This window comes from Staurois parvus, unplaced genomic scaffold, assembly GCF_062004578.1.
Source record: "Staurois parvus isolate SC_StPar_1 unplaced genomic scaffold, SC_StPar_1.0 ptg000874l, whole genome shotgun sequence".
Lineage (NCBI taxonomy): Eukaryota > Metazoa > Chordata > Amphibia > Anura > Ranidae > Staurois > Staurois parvus.
In genome coordinates, this window is record NW_028318670.1 from 1,372,623 (window position 1) to 1,393,766 (window position 21,144).

General features: G+C 48.1%; 2 protein-coding genes across 2 annotated transcripts in view; both read left to right on the top strand.

Moving 5' to 3' along the window:
* The window catches only part of LOC149443169 (uncharacterized), a 50,124-nt gene extending 30,469 nt beyond the window's left edge, over window positions 1-19,655 (top strand). The window contains exon 16 of the mRNA XM_089655804.1: window positions 15,685-19,655. Within this exon, the coding sequence (XP_089511930.1) occupies window positions 15,685-16,487 (803 nt within the window). The 3' untranslated portion in view covers window positions 16,488-19,655. The remainder of the gene's footprint in view (window positions 1-15,684) is intronic.
* LOC149443170 (oocyte zinc finger protein XlCOF7.1-like) lies at window positions 7,489-14,064 on the top strand. Its single transcript, XM_089655896.1, has 5 exons — window positions 7,489-7,539; window positions 7,619-7,732; window positions 8,287-8,421; window positions 13,607-13,813; window positions 13,912-14,064. Exons 1-5 carry the CDS (start codon window positions 7,492-7,494, stop codon window positions 14,059-14,061), a joined length of 654 nt encoding a protein of 217 aa, XP_089512022.1. The 5' UTR covers window positions 7,489-7,491; the 3' UTR covers window positions 14,062-14,064.
* Window positions 19,656-21,144: the final 1,489 nt, after the last annotated feature.

Consider the following 21,144-nt stretch of genomic DNA (forward strand, 5'->3'; position numbering starts at 1 on the left):
TTCGGACACTTTCACCCCCTTCCAGTCCAGACACTTTCCCCCCCTTCCAGTCCGGACACTTTCACCCCCTTCCTGTCTGGACACTTTTACCCCCTTCCAGTCTGGACACTTCCCCCCCCTTCCAGTCCGGACACTGTTACCCTCTTCCAGTCCGGACACTTTCCCCCCCCTTCCAGTCTGGACACTTTCCCCCCATTCCAGTCCAGACACTTTTACCCCCTTCCAGTCCGGACACTTTCCCCCCCTTCCAGTCCGGACACTTTCACCCCCTTCCAGTCCGGACACTTTCCCCCCCTTCCAGTCCGGACACTTTCACCCCCTTCGAGTTCGGACACTTTCACCCCCTTCCAGTCCAGACACTTTCCCCCCCTTTCTTCCCAGGCCAATTTTCAGCTTTCAGCGCTATCACACTTTGAATGACAATTGCGCGGTTGTGCAACACTGCACCCATATGAATTTTTTAGCATTTTTTTGAGACAGATAAAGCTTTATGTTGGTGGTATTTATTCACCACTGGGATTTTTATTTTCTTTGCTATGTAAATGAAAGAGTTCAAACATTTTGAAAAAAGTTTTTCTTTATAAAATTTTGTAAATAAATATTTTGTCATAAATCTTGGCCAAAATTTATTCCGTTATTCTTTTAGTAAAAAAAAAAAAAACCCAAATTAGTTTATTTTTGTTTATATTAATATTTGTTTTTTTACATACTGTCACCCTAGCAGTACAGTGTCACCATGGTGATACTGTACTACTTTTGGGGGTGATGAAGAATTTTTTTTTTACACTGATTGCTTTTACACCCATAAAGGCTGTAAGAGGAATCATTTCTCCTTCTCTCTGGCTGCATTCCTGCAGCCATTGAGAACTACTGTGTGAGCTGTGATTGGTCGCAGCTTGTCACATGGTACAAGACTGTTGTGAATGGCCCTGTACCATGTGATTTCGGTGATCATTCACAGATTTCACACGTAGTAAGCAATGATGTCAGAAGTGACCTCTTGCTTACTACTCTGCATGTGATCGCTGATTGACCAATCAGGGATCACATGTTCGGGACCTCACACAGAGGTCCCGTACAACGATCGGTGTTTCACTGTGTCTGGAGAACACAGCGGGCACCGGATCGCATTGCTGCACGCTCCCAGGGAGCGTGCACAAGCAGGGTGTGGGGAGGCCGTTTATAAATGTTCATCTGCCCCTGCACTGCCACCATCCGGCCGTTTATATACAATGGCCGGACGGGAAGTGGTTAAAAAATACAAAGAATCTGGTTTATTGTACTATTTGAATGCAGCAAAGGGACTGATGCCCAAGTATTGGAGGAGACAGGAGGTGCCGAAAATAAAGGACTGGGTGGATAGGGTGGATCAAATATGTAAATTGGAGGAACTCTATCATAGGAATGAAGATAATATGGAGAGTCACCATACAAGATGGAACAAATGGGAGGAATTCAAAAAAGTCAAGGCTAGCCTTGGAGGTTATGGGGGATTAACGTAGAATAATATGGAAACATATTTTGTTCTTCTTTATAGGGATTACGATCTCCAGAAATGAACAGGAAAATGCAGAGCAGAAGGGGTCAGGGATTGGATGGGGGGGGTGGTATATAGGTGGGGGGGGACAGGGGGGAAAGGGATGAAACAATAAATGTTTTGATAATATGCTAAGGTTTTAATGAGAATGTTTGTATAACTTGTTTATTTGAAAAATGAATAAATATTTACATTAAAAAAAGAGAAATATCTCCTTCATATCCAGGATCATTTTCTCCCCCTCCCCCATTGTCTATGTTGGGATTTTTCCTACAATACTTTGTTATAATAATGGAACACGTTGTGTATTGTACACAAAGTAATAACGACTCCATCTCCACATACCAGACTGTCAGGACTTGGGTCACCTGCTAGTGGCACTGTGGTTCCCAGAGTCAAAGGGCGCAGTTCTGGAGGTCACCAGTGGGTGTCTCCCAGCAGCTGGGCTGTCCAATTAGGCTGCACCTAACGTGGGTTGCTGGGAGGTATATAAGTCCACCCACAACTGAGGTTCAGCACTTCAGTATTCTTTGTGCAAGCCGTATCCCTGCCTGAGCCTGATCCATGTTCCTGTACCCTCACCTGATCCTTGTTCCTGTACCCACACCTGACCCTGATCCATGTTCCTGTACCCTCACCTGACCCTGATCTATGTTCCTCTACCCGCACCTGACCCTGATCCATGTTCCTGTACCCACACCTGACCCTGATCAATGTTCCTGATCCATGTTCCTGTCCCCACAACTGAGCCTGATCCTTGTTCCTGATCCATGTTCCTGTCCCCATACCTGACCCTGATCCTTGTTCCTGATCCATGTTCCTGCACCTCAGCCTGATCCTTGTTCCTGATCCATGTTCCTGTCCCCGCACCTGATCCTTGTTCCTGATCCATGTTCCAGTCCCCGCACCTGACCCTAATCCTTGTTCCTGATCCATGTTCCTGTCCCCGCACCTGACCATGATCCTTGTTCCTGATCCATGTTCCTGTCCCCGCACCTGACCATGATCCTTGTTCCTGATCCATTTTCCAGTACCTGCACCTGAGCCTGATCCTTGTTCCTGATCCATGTTCCTGTCCCCGTACCTGACCCTGATCCTTGTTCCTGATCCGTGTTCCTGTCCCCGCACCTGACCCTTGTTCCTGATCCCTGTACCCTGTATCCAGCTCTCCCAGTTCTGACCTTGCCCCGCTTGTGTGCACTCCTCCGTTTGTATATAGTTAGGTCATCCTTTGTGTAGCACTGCCCCCTTAGGGGTTGCTGTTGAATTGGGTCCCCCTATAGTCCTGCACAGCCAGACAATCTGCATTCTCCACACAAGTTTGCATTCAGAGTCAGAAAATCAGCCCTTGAGCTTTGGTTTTGTTGAGAATGTTTATATAACTTGTTTATCTGAAAAATGAATAAATATTTACATTAAAAAAAAGAGAAATATCTCCTTCATATCCAGGATCATTTTCTCCCCCTCCCCCATTGTCTATGTTGGGATCTTTCCTACAATACTTTGTTATAATAATGGAACACGTTGTGTATTGTACACAAAGTAATAATTACTCCATCTCCATATACCAGACTGTCAGGACTTGGGTCACCTGCTAGTGGCACTGTGGTTCCCAGAGTCAAAGGGCGCAGTTCTGGAGGTCACCAGTGGGTGGCTCCCAGCAGCTGGGCTGTGCAATTAGGCTGTACCTAATGTGGGTTGCTGGGAGGTATACAAGTCCACCCAAAACTGAGGTTCAGCACTTCAGTATTCCTCGTGCAAGCTGTGTCCCTGCCTGAGCCTGATCCATGTTCCTGTACCCTCACCTGACCCTGATCCTTGTTCCTGTACCCACACCTGACCCTGATCCATGTTCCTGTACCCACACCTGACCCTGATCCATGTTCCTGTACCCTCACCTGACCCTGATCCATGTTCCTGATCCGTGTTCCTGTACCCACACCTGACTCTGATCCATGTTCCTGTACCCGCACCTGACCCTGATCCTTGTTCCTGTACCCACACCTGACCCTGATCCATGTTCCTGTACCCATACCTGACCCTGATCCATGTTCCTGTACCCTCATCTGACCCTGATCCATGTTCCTGTACCCGCACCTGACCCTTGTTCCTGATCCCTGTACCCTGTATCCAGCTCTCCCAGTACCTGGCTCCCGGCTCCTCTGGTTTCCTGTGTTAGTCCTGACCTTGCCCCGCTTGTGTGCGCTCCTCCATTTGTATATAGTTAGGTCATCCTTTGTGTAGCACTGCCCCCGTAGGGGTTGCTGTTAAATTGGGTCCCCCTATAGTCCTGCACAGCCAGGCAATCTGCATTCTCCACACAAGTTTGCATCCAGAGTCAGAAAATCAGTCCTTGAGCTTTGATTTTGTTGTTTATTGAGGGGATATAGAGCTAGGACAGGGTTAGGGGTGTAAAGGATGCCCAAGGGAACCAATAACTGAGGACAAACTTCCTGGAACTATTCCCAAGCTTCTCTACAGCACAGTCCATCTTGGAGAGCTAGCCAGCATCTCCACCATGTCCCACCCCAGACCCTAGATGAAATTCTCCTCTTCACCCAGCAATCTGGAGGTCTTTTCCTGAGCAGGGGGTCTGTCCCTTTAAATAGGTGAACAGTCACTAGTAGGATGCTAATCTGTTGTCCCACCAGAGTGCTGCTTCCCCTATCTGCCCCGGAGGTGCAGGTGTACTCAGATCCTCTCCTATACCAATTGTGCGTTGGCTGCTACCAGGCCTATCACCTGGGCTGCTCCTTCCCTGCCATACAGGTGGCCCTCTCTCAAGGGGCCAATGAGTTCTGAGTTTTCCTCCTTTCCAGCTCGCAGTCAGGCCCCATCCCACTAGGTCTCCTGGCAGCCTCCTTCCTCCAGCCTCACTCCAACTCCCTGCCACTCAGCAGGCTCCTGCACTTTTAAGGGAGTCCCAGCCCCTTCCCAAGCCTTCTGTTGGGGATTGGCTAAGGTCCCTCAAGAGTTCAGCCAATGTCTTCTAGATGAATGTTGCTGGACATCCCAGCTCTCATGTGGGGAAGAAGCACATCCTGATATACACCTCAGATATACTCCATGGCTGATCTTCATCATGGAAGATACAGTTCATAAGGAGGTCAACCACTCCTCAGATCCACCCACTGTCTCCAAAGCCCTCCTCCAAGAGCCTCAGAACAGGGGGAAATTCCAGAGGGGTTGGCCTGCAGTCTCTCAGCCCTGACCACAATTTGACCCTTCTGGCTATTACACCGAAGCTGCTAACCGGCTCCTGACTACCCATTAGGATCTAGCTCCCCCTAGCTACACTGGGAGGGTGCTACATTTGGTTTGCTGCACTTCCGTGTTCATTTTGTCACTTTACGTTGTTCTGGTTTATTATTATTATACAGTATTTATTGGTTTATTGGTGTTGGTATTGTAAGAGTGATATTCATGTCAATAAAGTTTATTTAATCGTAGTCAGCCTGATTTCCTGAGGTACAGCCCAGTGATGGGGCCACCCTTGCTGGATGCCTGTGGTATCCTTGACATGACACTGCAGCCATTCATGATCAGATGGTCTACACCTGGGAATTCAGTCTCAGCACTTGTTGGTTGATGTAAGATGCACCCAGAGGAGGCTTTGTACCATGTATGTACTGATCTCCTCCAACTGCCTCATTCAACCAAGTGCGGCCCTCATCCTTTTTTCCAAGCCACCCCGCATCAGTCTTGCCTTCTGCCTCTTCATATCTGGGATTCTCAGCAACCAGGCCTCACCCTACGGTAAGTCCATCTGCTCAAGCCTGTCTTAGGAGTACCATCCATCATTTGGACGGACTGCCTCATTTGACCAAGTGGGGCCCTCATCCTTTTTTCCAAGCCATCCTGCATCCAGCTTGTGTTCCAGCGACCCAACCTCAACTATAGGTCACCTGCTATCCAGCCTACTGGTTCTCTGTCCACTGTCCAGTTTGGCTCCATAGACTCTTTGATGGCTAATCAACCTGTCCTCACTCATCTCCTGACCATTGCCATCAAGATGGCATGCTGCCTACTAATGGGATCCAGTCCCCCTCTATACTACCTGCTGATGGGGTTCAATTTGCCTCTATGCTTGCTGACAGGATTTGGTCTGTGGTCTGCTGCTGGTGCCTTGCTCTCTGCTTCCAAATCTGCCTCTGGCGATCTGCTATCCTCTGCCAAACTTGCCTCTCATGCTCCTTTGCCTGTTTCCCAGCTTGGTGGTCCTGTGTCTGCTGTTCAGCCAGAAGATTCTGTTACTGATTTTCCAGCGTGAGGGTCCTGTTCCTGAAGCTCAGCCGGAGGGTACTGATGCCCAGCTTGAGGGTCTTGGTCTTGTTTCCAATGCCCATCCTAAGGGTCTTGTTCCTGATGCCCAGCCTGGTGGTCCTGTTCTTGATGCCAGGCCGGAGTGCCCTGTCTCTGATGCCCAACCAGAGGGTCCAGTGCCGGATGACCCACCTGGCTCTGACAGTCCTGTGTCCAACAACCTGCTTGCCTCTGAGGGTCCCATGTATGATGCACCGTCTGTCTCTGGTGGTCCTGTGCCGAACAGCTTGCTTGCCTCTGACGGTCCTAAACCTGATAACCCACCTGATGGTGCCTTGCTTGCTGCCCAGCCCAATGGTTCTGTTCCTACTGCCCAGCCCAATGGTGCCATGCTTGCTGCCCAGCCTGATGGTCCTCTTTTTCTTGCCCAGCCTGATGGTCCTGTTCCTGCTGCCCAGCCCGATGGTGCCATGCCTGCTGCCCAGCCTGATGGTCCTCTTTCTTTTGCCTAGCCTGATAGTCCTCTGCCTGCCGGCCTAGCCTGACTGTTCTCTGCCTGCTGCCCAGCCTGCCTCTGATGCTCCTCTGCCAGCTGCCCAGCCTGCCTCTGATACTCTTCTTCCTGCTACCCAGCCTGCCTCTGATACTCTTCTTCTTGCTGCCCAGCCTGCCTCTGGCGCTCCTCTGCCTGTTGCCCAGTCTGCCTCTGATGCTCCTCTGCCTGCTGCCCAGTCTGCCTCTGATGCTTCTCTTCCTACTGTCCAGCCTGCCTCCGATGGTTTTGTGCCCACTGCCCATCTAGACTTTGGTACCAGGGTCTCATTCGCTGTTGGATCTAATTTTGCTGAGCCTCCAAGTTTGTTGCATGCCTGGCATGGGCTACCCATTCGGTCTAAGATCCCGATTGCTCTCTCCTGAAGGACCCCCTTATATCAGTGGTCAGTGTAGTGGTCCCATACCTTGGTGACCAATGGGAGGACCCCCTTATATCGAAGGTCAGTGTAGTGGTCCCTTACATTGGTGACCAATGGGAGAAGGATCCCCTTATCAGTGGTCAGTGTAGTGGTCCCTTACATTGGTGACCTATGGGAGAAGGACCTCCTTATATCAGTGGTCAGTGTAGTGGTCCTTTACATTGGTGACCGATGGGAGAAGGACCCCCTTATATCAGTGGTCAGTGTAGTGGTCCCAATGGGAGAAGGACCCCCTTATATCAGTGGTCAGTGTAGTGGTCCCTTACATTGGTGACCGATGGGAGAAGGACCCCCTTATATCAGTGGTCAGTGTAGTGGTCCCTTACATTGGTGACCATTCGTACCTTGTTATGAAGTGGAGATACTACCTTTCTTACAGATCTTTAATACCAGCTGTTACTGGGAGACAGATATGGTTCATTGCTGGAGGAACCTCTAGAACCCTTTGGAGGACCCCTGGCTGAGAAAGGCTGGACTAGGCAGTCATATATTTCTGTCCCCCTTGGTGAGAGTGAAGGTGACCCCTCTATGAGGGCATACAGTCCATACACACCCAGCACAAGGCCGGGGTCACACTACCAGACGGTTCTCGGGGCTGCAGATCCTCTGAGCTCCACAAGGTGGGGATCTCACTTCTACCCAGACAGGAAGTCTCTATGGAAGACAGGAAGTGATGTCAGGGACAGACAGGAAGTGATGTTAGAGACAGGAAATTACATGTGTTACGAAGCAGAGGAGACTTTGCTGGAAGTGGCAGCGGAGGAGGTAATAAGATCTGATTTTCTATTTACAGGAAACTCCAAATAATTCTTACTTTAATTTGTCAAAATTATCTCTCTATAAGAAAGCCGGAATAGAGAAAATGACAACACGAATGAGGATGGAGGAGGACCGGAGTCACATGACTGAGAGGATACTAAACCTCACCCTGGAGATCATCTACCTGCTGACCGGAGAGGTGAGGAGGATTCTGGGAGGTCACATGACATCACTCTCATCTCTATTAATAAAACACAGACCTGACCGGAGAGGTGGGGAGGATTCTGGGAGGTCACATGACATCACTCTCATCTCTATTAATAAAACACAGACCTGACCGGAGAGGTGAGGAGGATTCTGGGAGGTCACATGACATCACTCTCATCTCTATTAATAAAACACAGACCTGACTGGAGAGGTGAGGAGGATTCTGGGAGGTCACATGACATCACTCTCATCTCTATTAATAAAATACAGACCTGACCGGTGAAGAGGTTTCTGGGAGGTCACATGACATCACTCACATCTCTATTAATAAAACACAGACCTGACCGGAGAGGTGAGGAGGATTCTGGGAGGTCACATGACATCACTCTCATCTCTATTAATAAAACACAGACCTGACCAGAGAGGTGAGGAGGATTCTGGGAGGTCACATGACATCACACATCTCTATTAATAAAACACAGACCTGACCAGAGAGGTGAGGATTCTGGGAGGTCACATGATGTTCCTATTGGTTCCTCAATACAGAGATTTCCTCTTCTGAAGTCAGGTGATCATATGACCATCACAGTGCCTCCATGTGACTCCCTAAACCCTGAGAGACACAACATGCAGAAGATTCTAGAAGTCACCAAGAAGATGATGGAGCTGCTGACAGGAGAGGTGAGCGGTGCCAGGAATTCTGGGACATTCTCCAGTAACAGACAAGGGATGTGTCTGGATGGTGACTGTATCATTGTGTGTGTCAGGTTCCTATAAGGTGTCAGGGTGTCACTGTCTATTTCTCCATGGAGGAGTGGGAGTATTTAGGACACATGCCCGCCAGGACTTTTCAAGTGTCCCTGGGCTTTTCTTCAGCCAGGTTGTGCAGAGTGAACGCAGCACTGACCGAGATAAAAGATGGCTGCCGGACCTGCACCTGGCTCCGGCGGCGTGACGCCACTACAGTTAACCCATTTATACCAATTTTAACTGATTTCCATGGAATAAAGCTTTGAGACTACTGCATTATGGGCACTTCTTCTGTGGCTCCTTTATGGAGCTATTAGTTACAGAGCCTGCAGACGATCCTCTTATCCAGCACCCAGAGGAGGGAATCCCTGTAACCAGGCTGAGCACCAATCCATCCTAAAGGGGACCTCTGGATGAGCAGGTTTCACTTAAATCCCAAGATTTACTGCTGTGCTGTCCCATACCTAGAAGGAAGTTCACCACATGCCTTAAACACTCTGCTCCCCTAAGTGGTCCATGGTGGTTATATTTATATGCGCATATCTGATGCACTTCTGGTGAGTGCGCAATATTATCGTTATTTCCAAGCACAAGCATTTGAATTCTGCTACAATTGGGATCATTTATCATCTATCATTTCACTGCTGCCTCTCTCTGCCAATCCCTCCACTGGCCTCCACTAACCCAACATATAAAATTCAAAATACTAACCACAGCTTACAAAGCCATCCACAACACCGCCCTAGCTACATCGCCAACCTCATCCACAGATACCGCCCAAATCGCCCACTCCGCTCCTCCCATGATATCCTCCTCTGTAGCTCCCTCATCACCTCCTCCCAAGCTCGCCACCAGGACTTCTCCAGAGCCTCTCCCATCCTCTGGAACTCCCTACCACAGCATGTCCGCTGAGGCCCCACCCTGTCTGCCTTTAGGCGATATTTGAAAACTCACTTCTTCAGGGAAGCCCACCCACATCCACCTAAGAACTGTACTTGAATCACCTCTGCCAGCTATCACCTTTTGTATCACCTCCCCCTTCCTTTATATTGTAAGCTCCACAAGCCGGACCCTCCTATTCCTTCTGTACTGAAAGTATTGTAATTGTACTGCCCCCCCTTATATTGTAAAATGCTGTGCAAACTGTTGGCGCCATATAAATCCTGTATAATAGTAATCTATTATCTATGAACTTTTATTGTCATTTTTACTGTCATTTTATCAGCGCTGCACTTTATTTATACAGTTTACTGAGGTTTTATGTGGTTACCTTTAGTGCTACAGCTGCTTTTTAGAGCGCTCACTTTGTCTTATCCTGTACCAGACTGCTATGGTTGAGATTGATACTCCCTGGAGGCCCGGTGACACATTCAGTGGGAGTGGTACCCTCACTGCTTCATGAAGCCATAGTAGGGAGAGATGTTCCCCATTTCTGGAGGTTGTGGGACAAGGAGAGGAGTCAGGAGGACCAAGCTCACCCTGCTAGGGAAACACCTGAACTCACTCCTGACCCCTTTGACTGCAAAGTTGAAGTGGAAACTGTTGGTGTGTCCAAGGAAGGGGTAGATCCTATCCCTTTCTCTGTGATAGCTGGGGAGCAGGAGGAGCTGGATTCCAACCCAGACATTGAGGATACAGAACAAGAGATTATCTTTGGCTCTAACGAGAGTGGACAGAATGTGGTGCCTGACCTAGAGGTCAGAAAAGAGGATTTTTGTACGGAACAACTGAAAGATTCCACACTTAATAGAGCCCGAGAAAACATTAAAATGATTGATGGGGAACCGGTTGAAAATGATGTAGGGGTGTCTTTTGCTTACATGGCTCTTCAAAATAACTTGCTGTATCAAGTGGTAAAGCAAGGGGAGGAAGTGGTGGAGCAGCTAGTGGTCCCCAAACCCTTTCACTGGATGGTACTAGATTTAGCCCATGGGCATATAATGGGTGGAAACCTGGGTATGGAGAAAACTAAGGAGAGGAAAACCCGGAGATTCTTTTGTCCTGGTCTACATGCAGAGGTCAAAGAGTATTGTGAGTCCTGCCCAGAGTGTCAGTATGCTGCACCTTCTCCCCATTTTCGCAGTCCACTGGTACCTTCACCCATAATTGAAGTGCCTTTTGAAAGAGTGGGCATGAATCTAGTGGTTCCAGTAGTAAAGTCTGCTCGGTGCCATCAGCACATACTGGTAATACTCAGTGGTGTATTTAGGTTTTGTGCTGCCCTGGGCAACACAAAAATTGGCGCCCCCCGCAGAAAGAGCCTAACTATCATGTACCCGGTGGTGGAGGCCAATGGAGAGAGGGTTTCCCTTGCGGCTAAGTTCCAGACTCCCCTGAGAGTGGGACAGCGGGAGTCTGGCCCAAAGTGGCACAGGTCGCCTGTAGGAGTGATGGTTGGTGGTCCACTCAGAAGCACAGCTGGTGCATGGAGATAGGTCTGCAGACAGGTGGTGCCTGTGCGTGGTATGCAAGCCCTTCCGGGATTTAGGTGTTTACTGGGTAGTCGGTTCAAGCCAAGGTCAGGTACCAGGTGAGAATCAGAGCAGACGTAGTCAGATGGAATAACCGAGGTCATACACAGAGGAGCGAGAGAGAGAGTATCCATAAGCCAAGCCGGGGTCAGATCAGGCGTAAAGCAGAGTTGACAGGCCCAGGAGCAAGCCGAGTCGGTAACAGGAAATCACGGGTCAAAATCACAGGAACAGGGCACTGGGAGCTGGAGATCATCCAGCAACTTGAGGAAGTGATGAGCCTCCTTATAAAGGCCGTCTGGCACCAAACAGGCTGATGTGTACTTCTGCGGCCATGCAGAGTACTGGCAGAAATGCCAGATCTTCCAGAAATTCTGCCATGGACAGGACCCTGACATTTGCTTAGGAAAGCAGGTCTTACTGCCAACCCCAAAAAGTGTGCCATAGGCTTGGAGGAGGCCAAATATCTTGGCTACATTTTTGGTCGAGGACTGATTAGGCCACAGATTAATAAAATTGAGGCGATTCAAAAGTGGCCCCAACCTATAAATAAAAAGCAAGTCTGGGCATTTCTTGGGATCACAGGCTACTATAGGCGGTTTATACCCAATTTTGCCATCATCGCAGCCCCACTGACAGATCTGACAACAGGTAGGGGTTCGGTTATGACTGAGTGGAATCCTGAGGCCGAGACGGCATTTCAAAGGTTGAAACAAGCTCTCTGTGCCCAACCTGTGCTCGTGACCCCGGATCTCACAACAGAATTTGTGGTACAGACGGATGCCTCTGATGTGGGACTTGGTGCTCTACTGTCCCAGATCAGAGATGGGGAGGAGCACCCCGTGGTCTTCCCAGGGGTGTATTTACCACAAGACATTTGCCTAGGGCGGCATTTTTCAGGGGGGCAGCACCTCTCCCCAGAAGAAGGGATGGAAGAAGGGACACGTGTGCCATGGAACCAGGTGGGATCCGAGAGAGACTGCAGGCTGCTTGATGGTCTATGTAGAGCCTGGCTCTCTTTCGCAGAGATGTCCTGAGCTTTCTCTCTATCGCCGGGAAGGGGGGTAGTGGAAGGCTCTCCCAGATGGGGGGCAGGGGTGTTGTTGGTCAATATCAGGCTCTCTCTGATGGGGATGTGGGGTGTTAGTCATTGTCGGTCTGTGGGGGCAGATGATTTTTGTGTTGCCTAGGTCAGCACAAAACCTAAATACACCACTGGGTCTTCCTGAGCAGAAAGCCGTTGTTGAGACGGAATGTTTGGCCATCAAATGGGTCTTGGAGGCCCTGAAATATTACCTGTTGGAAAGACCATTCAAATTTGGTTACTGATCATGCCCAGCTCAAGTGGATGTGCAATAACGAGGAGAAAAATAGTCAGGTGACCAGTTGGTTTCTTGCGCTACAAGCATTCAACTTCACAGTGGAGCACAGAGCCGGGAAACCTCAGGAGAATGTAGATGCCCTTTCCCGGGTCCATTGCTTGGTTGGGACAGTTGCTTAGCCACAGTGGCTTGAGCTGGCAGGGGGATATGTGACAGTATGAAAGGCGAGATGATCGATGGACGTTATGTGTCACCTCGCATGTGGTCATATCTGGGAGACTAAGGTGGAGTCCACCTGGGCCACTATGGTAGAGGTGGTTCCAGACTGGATTTTGTAGTCCACCAATGACCACCAGCAGGTGGTATAAATCAGGCAGGACTGGAGTAGAAGTTGCTCTTGGCCTGGGACTCGGAGAGTCATATCTGAGTGAGCCATGGATGAAAGTTTGCATTGTGCAAGAAAGGAAAAGGTTTGTGTGACGGGAGTGACTTTGGGTGGGGGGCCCATGGAACACAGTCCTCTTTGGAGAGGTGGGGAGACTCCTGTCTCAGTTCCCCATATCCCTATTATGTGTAAGTCACCCTGTGCCTGTTAGGGTTACAGGGTAGAATGTTCTAATATTGGGGTGGGGGGGTGTTTATTGTTCACTGCCATGCGGCTGCATCCCATTGTTCTATTGTGTGTTTTGCTTGGGAGTAAACTATTATGGGATGTATGTGTTTGTACTGGCTTGGTGGGGGGTGTTTCCGGCAGCCCTTCCCCCTGATGGGACGGCCTGCTGATGTGTTTCCTGTTACTGGGTGTATTTCCCCGCCCTTTGTATATATCTTGTCTCTGTGTTAAAATAAAGCAGTCCATTTCCTGTTTTAATACAAGTCTGGTGCTGTCTCGTCTTGTATGGTCAGCAGTGGTGTCTGTGGATCTGTGTTCGGACGGGGAAGCGGGAGGCTAACGGAAATACCCTAGTGCAGTCGGGGTCCAGTTCCGTTATAGTTTGCATACTGGTTTCATTTTGTCGGTGACAGGGAGAAGCCCTTCACCTTTGAGAGAGGAAACCCCTGAGTGTAGTCAGTGCCTGGATGGCGAGGGTTTATTTTCTGTTTTGTTTGTTTATGATGCTTGCAACCTTTTCAATAAAATTGACTTTACGAAAGCCCGACTGTCTGGACTACCTTTATCCCAGGGAAGGTGATCCCTCACCTGAGCTACCACCACAAAGGTTACACCATCCCTCACCATCCATCAGGTAGATGAGGAACAATCACTGATAGTTATGAGTTCTACACAAACACAATTGTTATAATGTCTTTTTATTCATTCAGTGTGGAAACCTCGGGGATTATAATATTGTTGTCAAAGAAGAGTATACAGAGGAGGATGAGGAATATGGAGTGATGGAGGAACTTTCAGAAGGACACAAGGATATGATGGAGCCACCTAATACCAGGAACCCACCAGAGAGATGTCCTCCTCCTCTGTATTCCCGGGATTCCACACAGGAAGGTCACACCATCCCTCATTGTTACAAGGTTGGTTTTACGGAGCATCTAGAACATGGACTTGTGGAGAGGATGTGTGGATTTTTTGTGTGAGCTCATATTTTACAAATGTTGTGTTCTTGGTTTAGGGTGAAGATCTGATGGATATAAAAGTTGAGGTGAAATCAGAAGAAGAGGCGTATGTGAGGGATGATCAGCAGTGTATGGAGGAGGATGGAATAACGGGGACATTTATAGAGGAGGACACTCCTACAGAGATCAGCACAGGTAGGTCATGAACACTAAATCCATTCCTCCACCCATACTGCTTACTGATTGGTGCAGAGTAGGGCGGGGGCGGGGGGGATATCAGCCTGTAATACCCTGGTCACTTTCCTGAGCTGTGTTCCCCGTCCTGTATTCCTGGATTTCTCTCAGATAATCTTCCTTCTCTGTGCTGCAGACACAATTTATGTCTCTAGACTGGATTTATGGAGATTCTGGGGATCAGCTGGCAGCAAAATGTGGATTTATAGGTGTTGATAAACCTAGGCACTTGAAGCATGTTCCTTGGGCCTTTTGTCCTGACCCCTGCACTATATACTCCATGGTTTACATTCCATACTCCTGACCCCTGCACTATATACGCTATGTTGTACATTACATACTCCTGACCCCTGCACTATATACTTCATGTTGTACGTTACATACTCCTGACCCCTGCACTATATACTCCATGTTGTACATTACATACTCCTGACCCCTGCACTATATACTCCATGTTGTACATTACATACCCCTGACCCCTGCTCTATATACTCCATGTTGTACATTACATACCCCTGACCCCTGCACTATATACTCCATGTTGTACATTACATACTCCTGCACTATATACGCCATGTTGTACATTACATACTCCTGACCATCGCACTATATACTCCATGTTGTACATTACATACTCCTGACCCCTGCACTATATTCTCCGTGTAGTACATTACATACTCCTGACCCCTGCACTATATACTCCATGTTGTACATTCCATACTCCTGACTTCTGCTCCCCCCTCCTCCCACTGCTATATATACACGTCTTCTCCTCTGTTCCCCCCATTTCCTACCAGCTGGACATTTTATATCGGATGATGTGATTGGAGCACAGACTGTTACATGGTGATAATAATGTGATCACATCCTCCAACCAGAAAGTGATAATGGGGAGGAGCCAATACCCCAATGATGGTGGTCTTCAGGATAGGGGAGGAGCCAATACCCCAATGATGGTGGTCTTCAGGATGAGTCCAGTCTTCCTCTTGGTTGTCCTCCCCCCATCTTCACTCTCTGACCTCTGGTGGGGCTCCTGTCTAGTAATCCTCTTTGTCTTTGTATTTTAGTCCATGGCCGGGAGATGAGGAAAACCTCCGAGGATTGTCTCACTTTGTCTCCAGACTGGAAAGTAGAAGATGAGGACATCACACAGTATAGTCCAGGAGAAAACCCGGCTCCCTCCAATGTCCATCTGGCACCACCCAGTGTAGATGGACCATCGGATTCCTCATATCCTGAGGAACCTCAGACTGTGCAGGACCGGGCCGGCCTTCACACTGGGAAGAGGTTCTCCTGTACTGAGTGCGGGAAGGGTTTCCATTCGAAGTCCGATCATAATGAGCATAAAAGATCTCACACGGGGGCGAAGCCACATTCCTGTCCTGAGTGCGGGAAATGTTTTGCAAGCAAGTCCAATTTTTATAGACATCAGCGATTGCACAAGAATGAAAAGTTGTATTTATGTTCTCAGTGCGGGAAATGTTTTGTACAAAAATCAGATCTTGTCATCCATCAGAGATCTCACACGGGGGAGAAGCCACATTCCTGTCCTGAGTGCGGGAAATGTTTTTCTGACAAATCTAATCTTTACAGACATCAGAGATTGCACACAGGTGAGAAGCCGTATGCCTGTTCTGAGTGCGGGAAATGTTTTGCACAAAAATCTGATCTTGCCACACATCAGAGGTCTCACACGGGAGAAAAACCATATTCATGTTCTGAGTGTGGAAAACGTTTTATAAAAAAATCAGATCTTGTTACACATCAAAGGTCCCACACAGGGGAAAAACCATATTCATGTTCTGAGTGCGGGAAATGTTTTGTACAAAAATCAGATCTTGTCACACATGAAAGGTCTCACACGGGGGATAAGCCACATGCCTGTCCTGAGTGCGGGAAATGTTTTTCGGTTAAGTCCCATCTTTACAGACATCAGAGACTGCACACAGGTGAGAAGCCGTATTCCTGTTCTGAGTGCGGGAAATGTTTTGTGCAAAAATCAAATCTTATCACTCATCAAAGGTCTCACACAGGAGAAAAACCATATTCCTGCTCCGAGTGCGGGAAATGTTTTGTGCAGAAATCAGATCTTGTCACACATCAAAATTCTCACACCGGTGAGAAGCCATATTCCTGTCCCGAGTGCGGGAAATGTTTTTCAGTTAAATCTCATCTTTACAGACATCAGAGATCTCACACGGGTGAGAAACCGTATTCTTGTCCTGAGTGCGGGAAATGTTTTTCACAGAGGTCCCACCTTTACAGACATCAGAGACTGCATATGGGCGAGAAGCCGTATTCCTGTTCTGAGTGCGGGAAATGTTTTTCACAGAAGTCCCATCTATACACACATCAAAGATTGCACACGGGAGAGAAGCCACGTTCCTGTCCTGAGTGAGGGAAATGTTCCTCACTGAGGTCTTGTCTTCCTGGACATCTGGGGTCCCACACAACCCTGGAGGTGTATTAGTGCCCTGAGTGCGGGAAATGTCTTCTAGATGAATGTTGCTGGACATCCCAGCTCTCATGTGGGGGAGAAGCACACCCTAATATACACCTCAGATATACTCCATGGCTGATCTTCATCATAAGGAGATCAGAGGTCACCAAAGACGTGGATGAAGTGTGGGACCGGGTTGGCCATCGATGGCAGGAGAAGAATAAAAATGGCGTCCTCACCTGTCATTGGCTGAGTGCATTTTGTGGTGGAAGATTTCACAAACACTTTCAAGGTCTGTTGGAAATAGTGGAATAAATGTGAGAAGCGTTCGTTCAGCTGGGACAGATTTCTGACTAGGGCCCGTGGGAATTATAGTGGCAGTTCCTGCTGCGGCTCTCAGAGGTTATGTGCGGTCTCCGGCCTCGTTCTCTCTCTCTGGTTCCTCTTCTCTGAACCTCTTCTATAGGATGGAGAACATTTCTATCGTATTTACTAAGAGGCAGAAGGAAAGTTCCATGATGTAGATGAAGGTCATATATAGTATGAGTGGGATCCCCCTTCACTCCGTAACCAAGACCTAGCCTGGCAATGCCCAGAATGACACCGATGAGTCTCTGACCAATCTCACGGGTTGGATGGACCTTTTCCTTCTGGTTATTTCCAGGTGACCATGAATTGCAGTACTAATGCTGTACAGCAGTGGTCTCCAAACTTGTGGCCTCGGGGGCTGGAGGCAGCCCTTTGTTTGCTTTTATCTGGCCCTTGAGACAGTAATTTATCCACTGACACCAACAATAGGGCATAATTCCCCCCCCCATTGACACCAAAAAAGGGGAGCAATTTCCTCCCAATGACATTGATGGGAGACAATTCCTTCCAATGACATTGATGGAGGACAATTCCTTCCAATGACATTGATGGGGGACAATTCCTTCCAATGACATTGGTTGGGGGACAATTCCTTCCAGTGCCATTGATTGGGGACAGTTCCTCCCAATGACATTGATGGGGGACAATTCCTCCCAATGACATTGATGGGGGACAATTCCTTCCAATGACATTGGTTGGGGGACATTTCCTTCCAATGACATTGGTTGGGGGACATTTCCTTCCAATGACATTGGTTGGGGGACAATTCCTCCCAATGACATTGGTTGGGGGACAATTCCTCCCAATGACATTGATGGGGGACAATTCCTTCCAATGACATTGATGGGAGACAATTCCTCCTAATGACACCAACAATGGGGCACTATTCCTTCCAATGACATCAAAGATGGGGCACAATTCCTTCCATTGACACCAAAGATGGGGCATTGTTTACTCCCGCTGATGCCGGCACATTTTCTATTCCCCATGACCACAGTCTGGCCCTCCTAAAGTCAGAAGGACCGTAAACTGGCTCTTTGTTTAGAACAATTTTAGACCACTGCTGTACAGGTTCCTCATGTTCCCCGATACCAGCTCAGACGTTGGACTTGTTTCCAACCACTATTGAATGAACTTGGCAAGGTACCCTGCCTATATTTAGGGTATGTGGCCTGGTCTGGTTCAGGAGGTGGGGGTTTCATGACTTTCCTCCACGCCGCCCCTTAAATGTTTCCATGGTCTCTGACCAATCTCACGGTTTGGAAGTTCTCCTTTGGATAATTTCCAGGTGACCATGAATTACAGTCAGGTCCATAAATATTGGGACATCGACACAATTCTAACATTTTTGGCTCTATACACCACCACAATGGATTTGAAATGAAACGAACAAGATGTGCTTTAACTGCAGACTGTCAGCTTTAATTTGAGGGTATTTACATCCAAATCAGGTGAATGGTGTAGGAATTACAACAGTTTGCATATGTGCCTCCCACTTGTTAAGGGACCAAAAGTAATGGGACAATTGGCTTCTCAGCTGTTCCATGGTCAGGTGTGTGTTATTCCCTCATTATCCCACTTACAATGAGCAGATAAAAGGTCCAGAGTTCATTTCAAGTGTGCTATTTGCATTTGGAATCTGTTGCTGTCAACTCTCAAGATGAGATCCAAAGAGCTGTCACTATCAGTGAAGGAAGCCATCATTAAGCTGAAAAAACAAAACAAACCCATCAGAGAGATAGCAAAAACATTAGGCGTGGCCAAAACAACTGTTTGGAACATTCTTAAAAAGAAGGAACGCACCGATGAGCTCAGCAACACCAAAAGACCCGGAAGACCACGGAAAACAACTGTGCTGGATGACCAAAGAAGTTTTCCCTGGAGAAGAAAACACCCTTCACAACAGTTGGCCAGATCAAGAACACTCTCCAGGAGGTAGGTGTATGTGTGTCAAAGTCAACAATCAAGAGAAGACTTCACCAGAGTGAATACAGAGGGTTCACCACAAGATGTAAACCGTTGGTGAGCCTCAAAAACAGGAAGGCCAGATTAGAGTTTGCCAAACGACATCTAAAAAAGCCTTCACAGTTCTGGAACAACATCCTATGGACAGATGAGACCAAGATCAACTTGTACCAGAGTGATGGGAAGAGAAGAGTATGGAGAAGGAAAGGAACTGCTCATGATCCTAAGCATACCACCTCATCAGTGAAGCATGGTGGTGGTAGTATCATGGCGTGGGCATGTATGGCTGCCAATGGAACTGGTTCTCTTGTATTTATTGATGATGTGACTGCTGACAAAAGCAGCAGGATGAATTCTGAAGTGTTTCGGGCAATATTATCTGCTCATATTCAGCCAAATGCTTCAGAACTCATTGGACGCCGCTTCACAGTGCAGATGGACAATGACCCAAAGCATACTGCAAAAGCAACCAGAGTTTTTTAAGGGAAAGAAGTGGAATGTTATGCAATGGCCAAGTCAATCACCTGACCTGAATCCAATTGAGCATGCATTTCACTTGCTGAAGACAAAACTGAAGGGAAAATGCCCCAAGAACAAGCAGGGACTGAAGACAGTTGCAGTAGAGGCCTGGCAGAGCATCACCAGGGATGAAACCCAGCGTCTGGTGATGTCTATGCGTTCCAGACTTCAGGCTGTAATTGACTGCAAAGGATTTGCAACCAAGTATTAAAAAGTGAAAGTTTGATTTATGATTATTATTCTGTCCCATTACTTTTGGTCCCTTAACAAGTGGGAGGCACATATGCAAACTGTTGTAATTCCTACACAATTCACCTGTTTTTGATGTAAATACCCTCAAATTAAAGCTGACAGTCTGCAGTTAAAGCACATCTTGTTTGTTTCATTTCAAATCCATTGTGGTGGTGTATAGAGCCAAAAATGTTAGAATTGTGTCGATGTCCCAATATTTATTGACCTGACTGTAGATTTCCCGTATCTCCCCGGTGTCCTGCAGACAGATAGACATTTCCCGATGCCTCATGTTGTACAGATTCCTCCTGTTCCCCGATACCAGCTCATACATTGGACTTGTTCAACTTTCCTCCCCCAGCAGGAGGCTTGGCAAGGGGCCAGGACAGCCTTTAAGAGTGACAGCCTACTCAGCAGGAGAGTAGAGGAGGATGTGAGGCTGGAAGGCGGGATCCTGGGAGGGGGCCCAGGTGGAGAGGGGCTCACCTACAGGCAGAGGACCTGGGAAGGAGGAAAGCTCAGGACTTCATCGGCCCCCTGAGAGAGGACTACCTACGAGGCAGGGAAGGAGCAGCCCAGCTAAAAGGCCTGGCAGCAGCCACCAACCCACCAGCAGCATGGGAGAAGGACTGAGTGAGTAGACCTGCACCTCCTTAGCCAGATATGGGAAGGAGGCACTCTGGTGGGAAACTGGATCATCCTGCCACCCAGGACTGTTTCACTATTCATGTGCAGACACTGGATCCCCTGTCCAGGGATTCACCCAGAACAGCTTGGTGGGGGATTATCTGGGCTGAGAAGCTGGCTAGCTCTCCAAAAGAGACTGTGTTGGCTATAAACAAGTGTAAATTGTTTCAAGAAGTTGTCCTCGGGAATCCCATACACCCCTTCCCCCATCCAAGTTACAATCCCCTAAATAAAATCGCAAAAACAAAGCTTAAGGACTGGTTACTGACTCCTGGATGCAAGGTTGTGTGAAAATGCGTATTACCTGGCTGTGCAGGACTATAGGTGGACCCAAAACCTCTGCAACTCCCAAGAAGGTAATGCTACACCTATATTGTGAGCATGTGGTCTGGTGTGGTTCAGAAGGTAGGGGGCATGGTTTTCCTCCTCTTTCCTGGCTAGTCAGGTTTCAGACTTGGATAAGGGCCTAGAATTGATTTTGGGAGAGACCCCACACTTTGTTCGTACTGTTTTGTGTGGGGTTACCCTTTAAAATCCATACTGAACCCAAAGGACCTGGTGTGAATCCATTCTCATGACTGAAACCATCAACATCTCCCATTCTGCTCAGCAGGTTGCTCGCTCGGTTACTAGATGACTTTGCCTCGACTTTGTGTGTCTCTGTTCTGATTTTAACCAGTTCCCGTCTGGCCTATGGCCGAATGACAGTTGTATACAATGGATGGCTTCATTCATGCCATCCATTGTATACTAGTGTGCCTAGCTGTGAATGGTCACAGCGATCACATGCACAAGCTGGGCCAATCACAGCCCAGCTGTGTCATTTGATTAGCCGTGGCCAAAT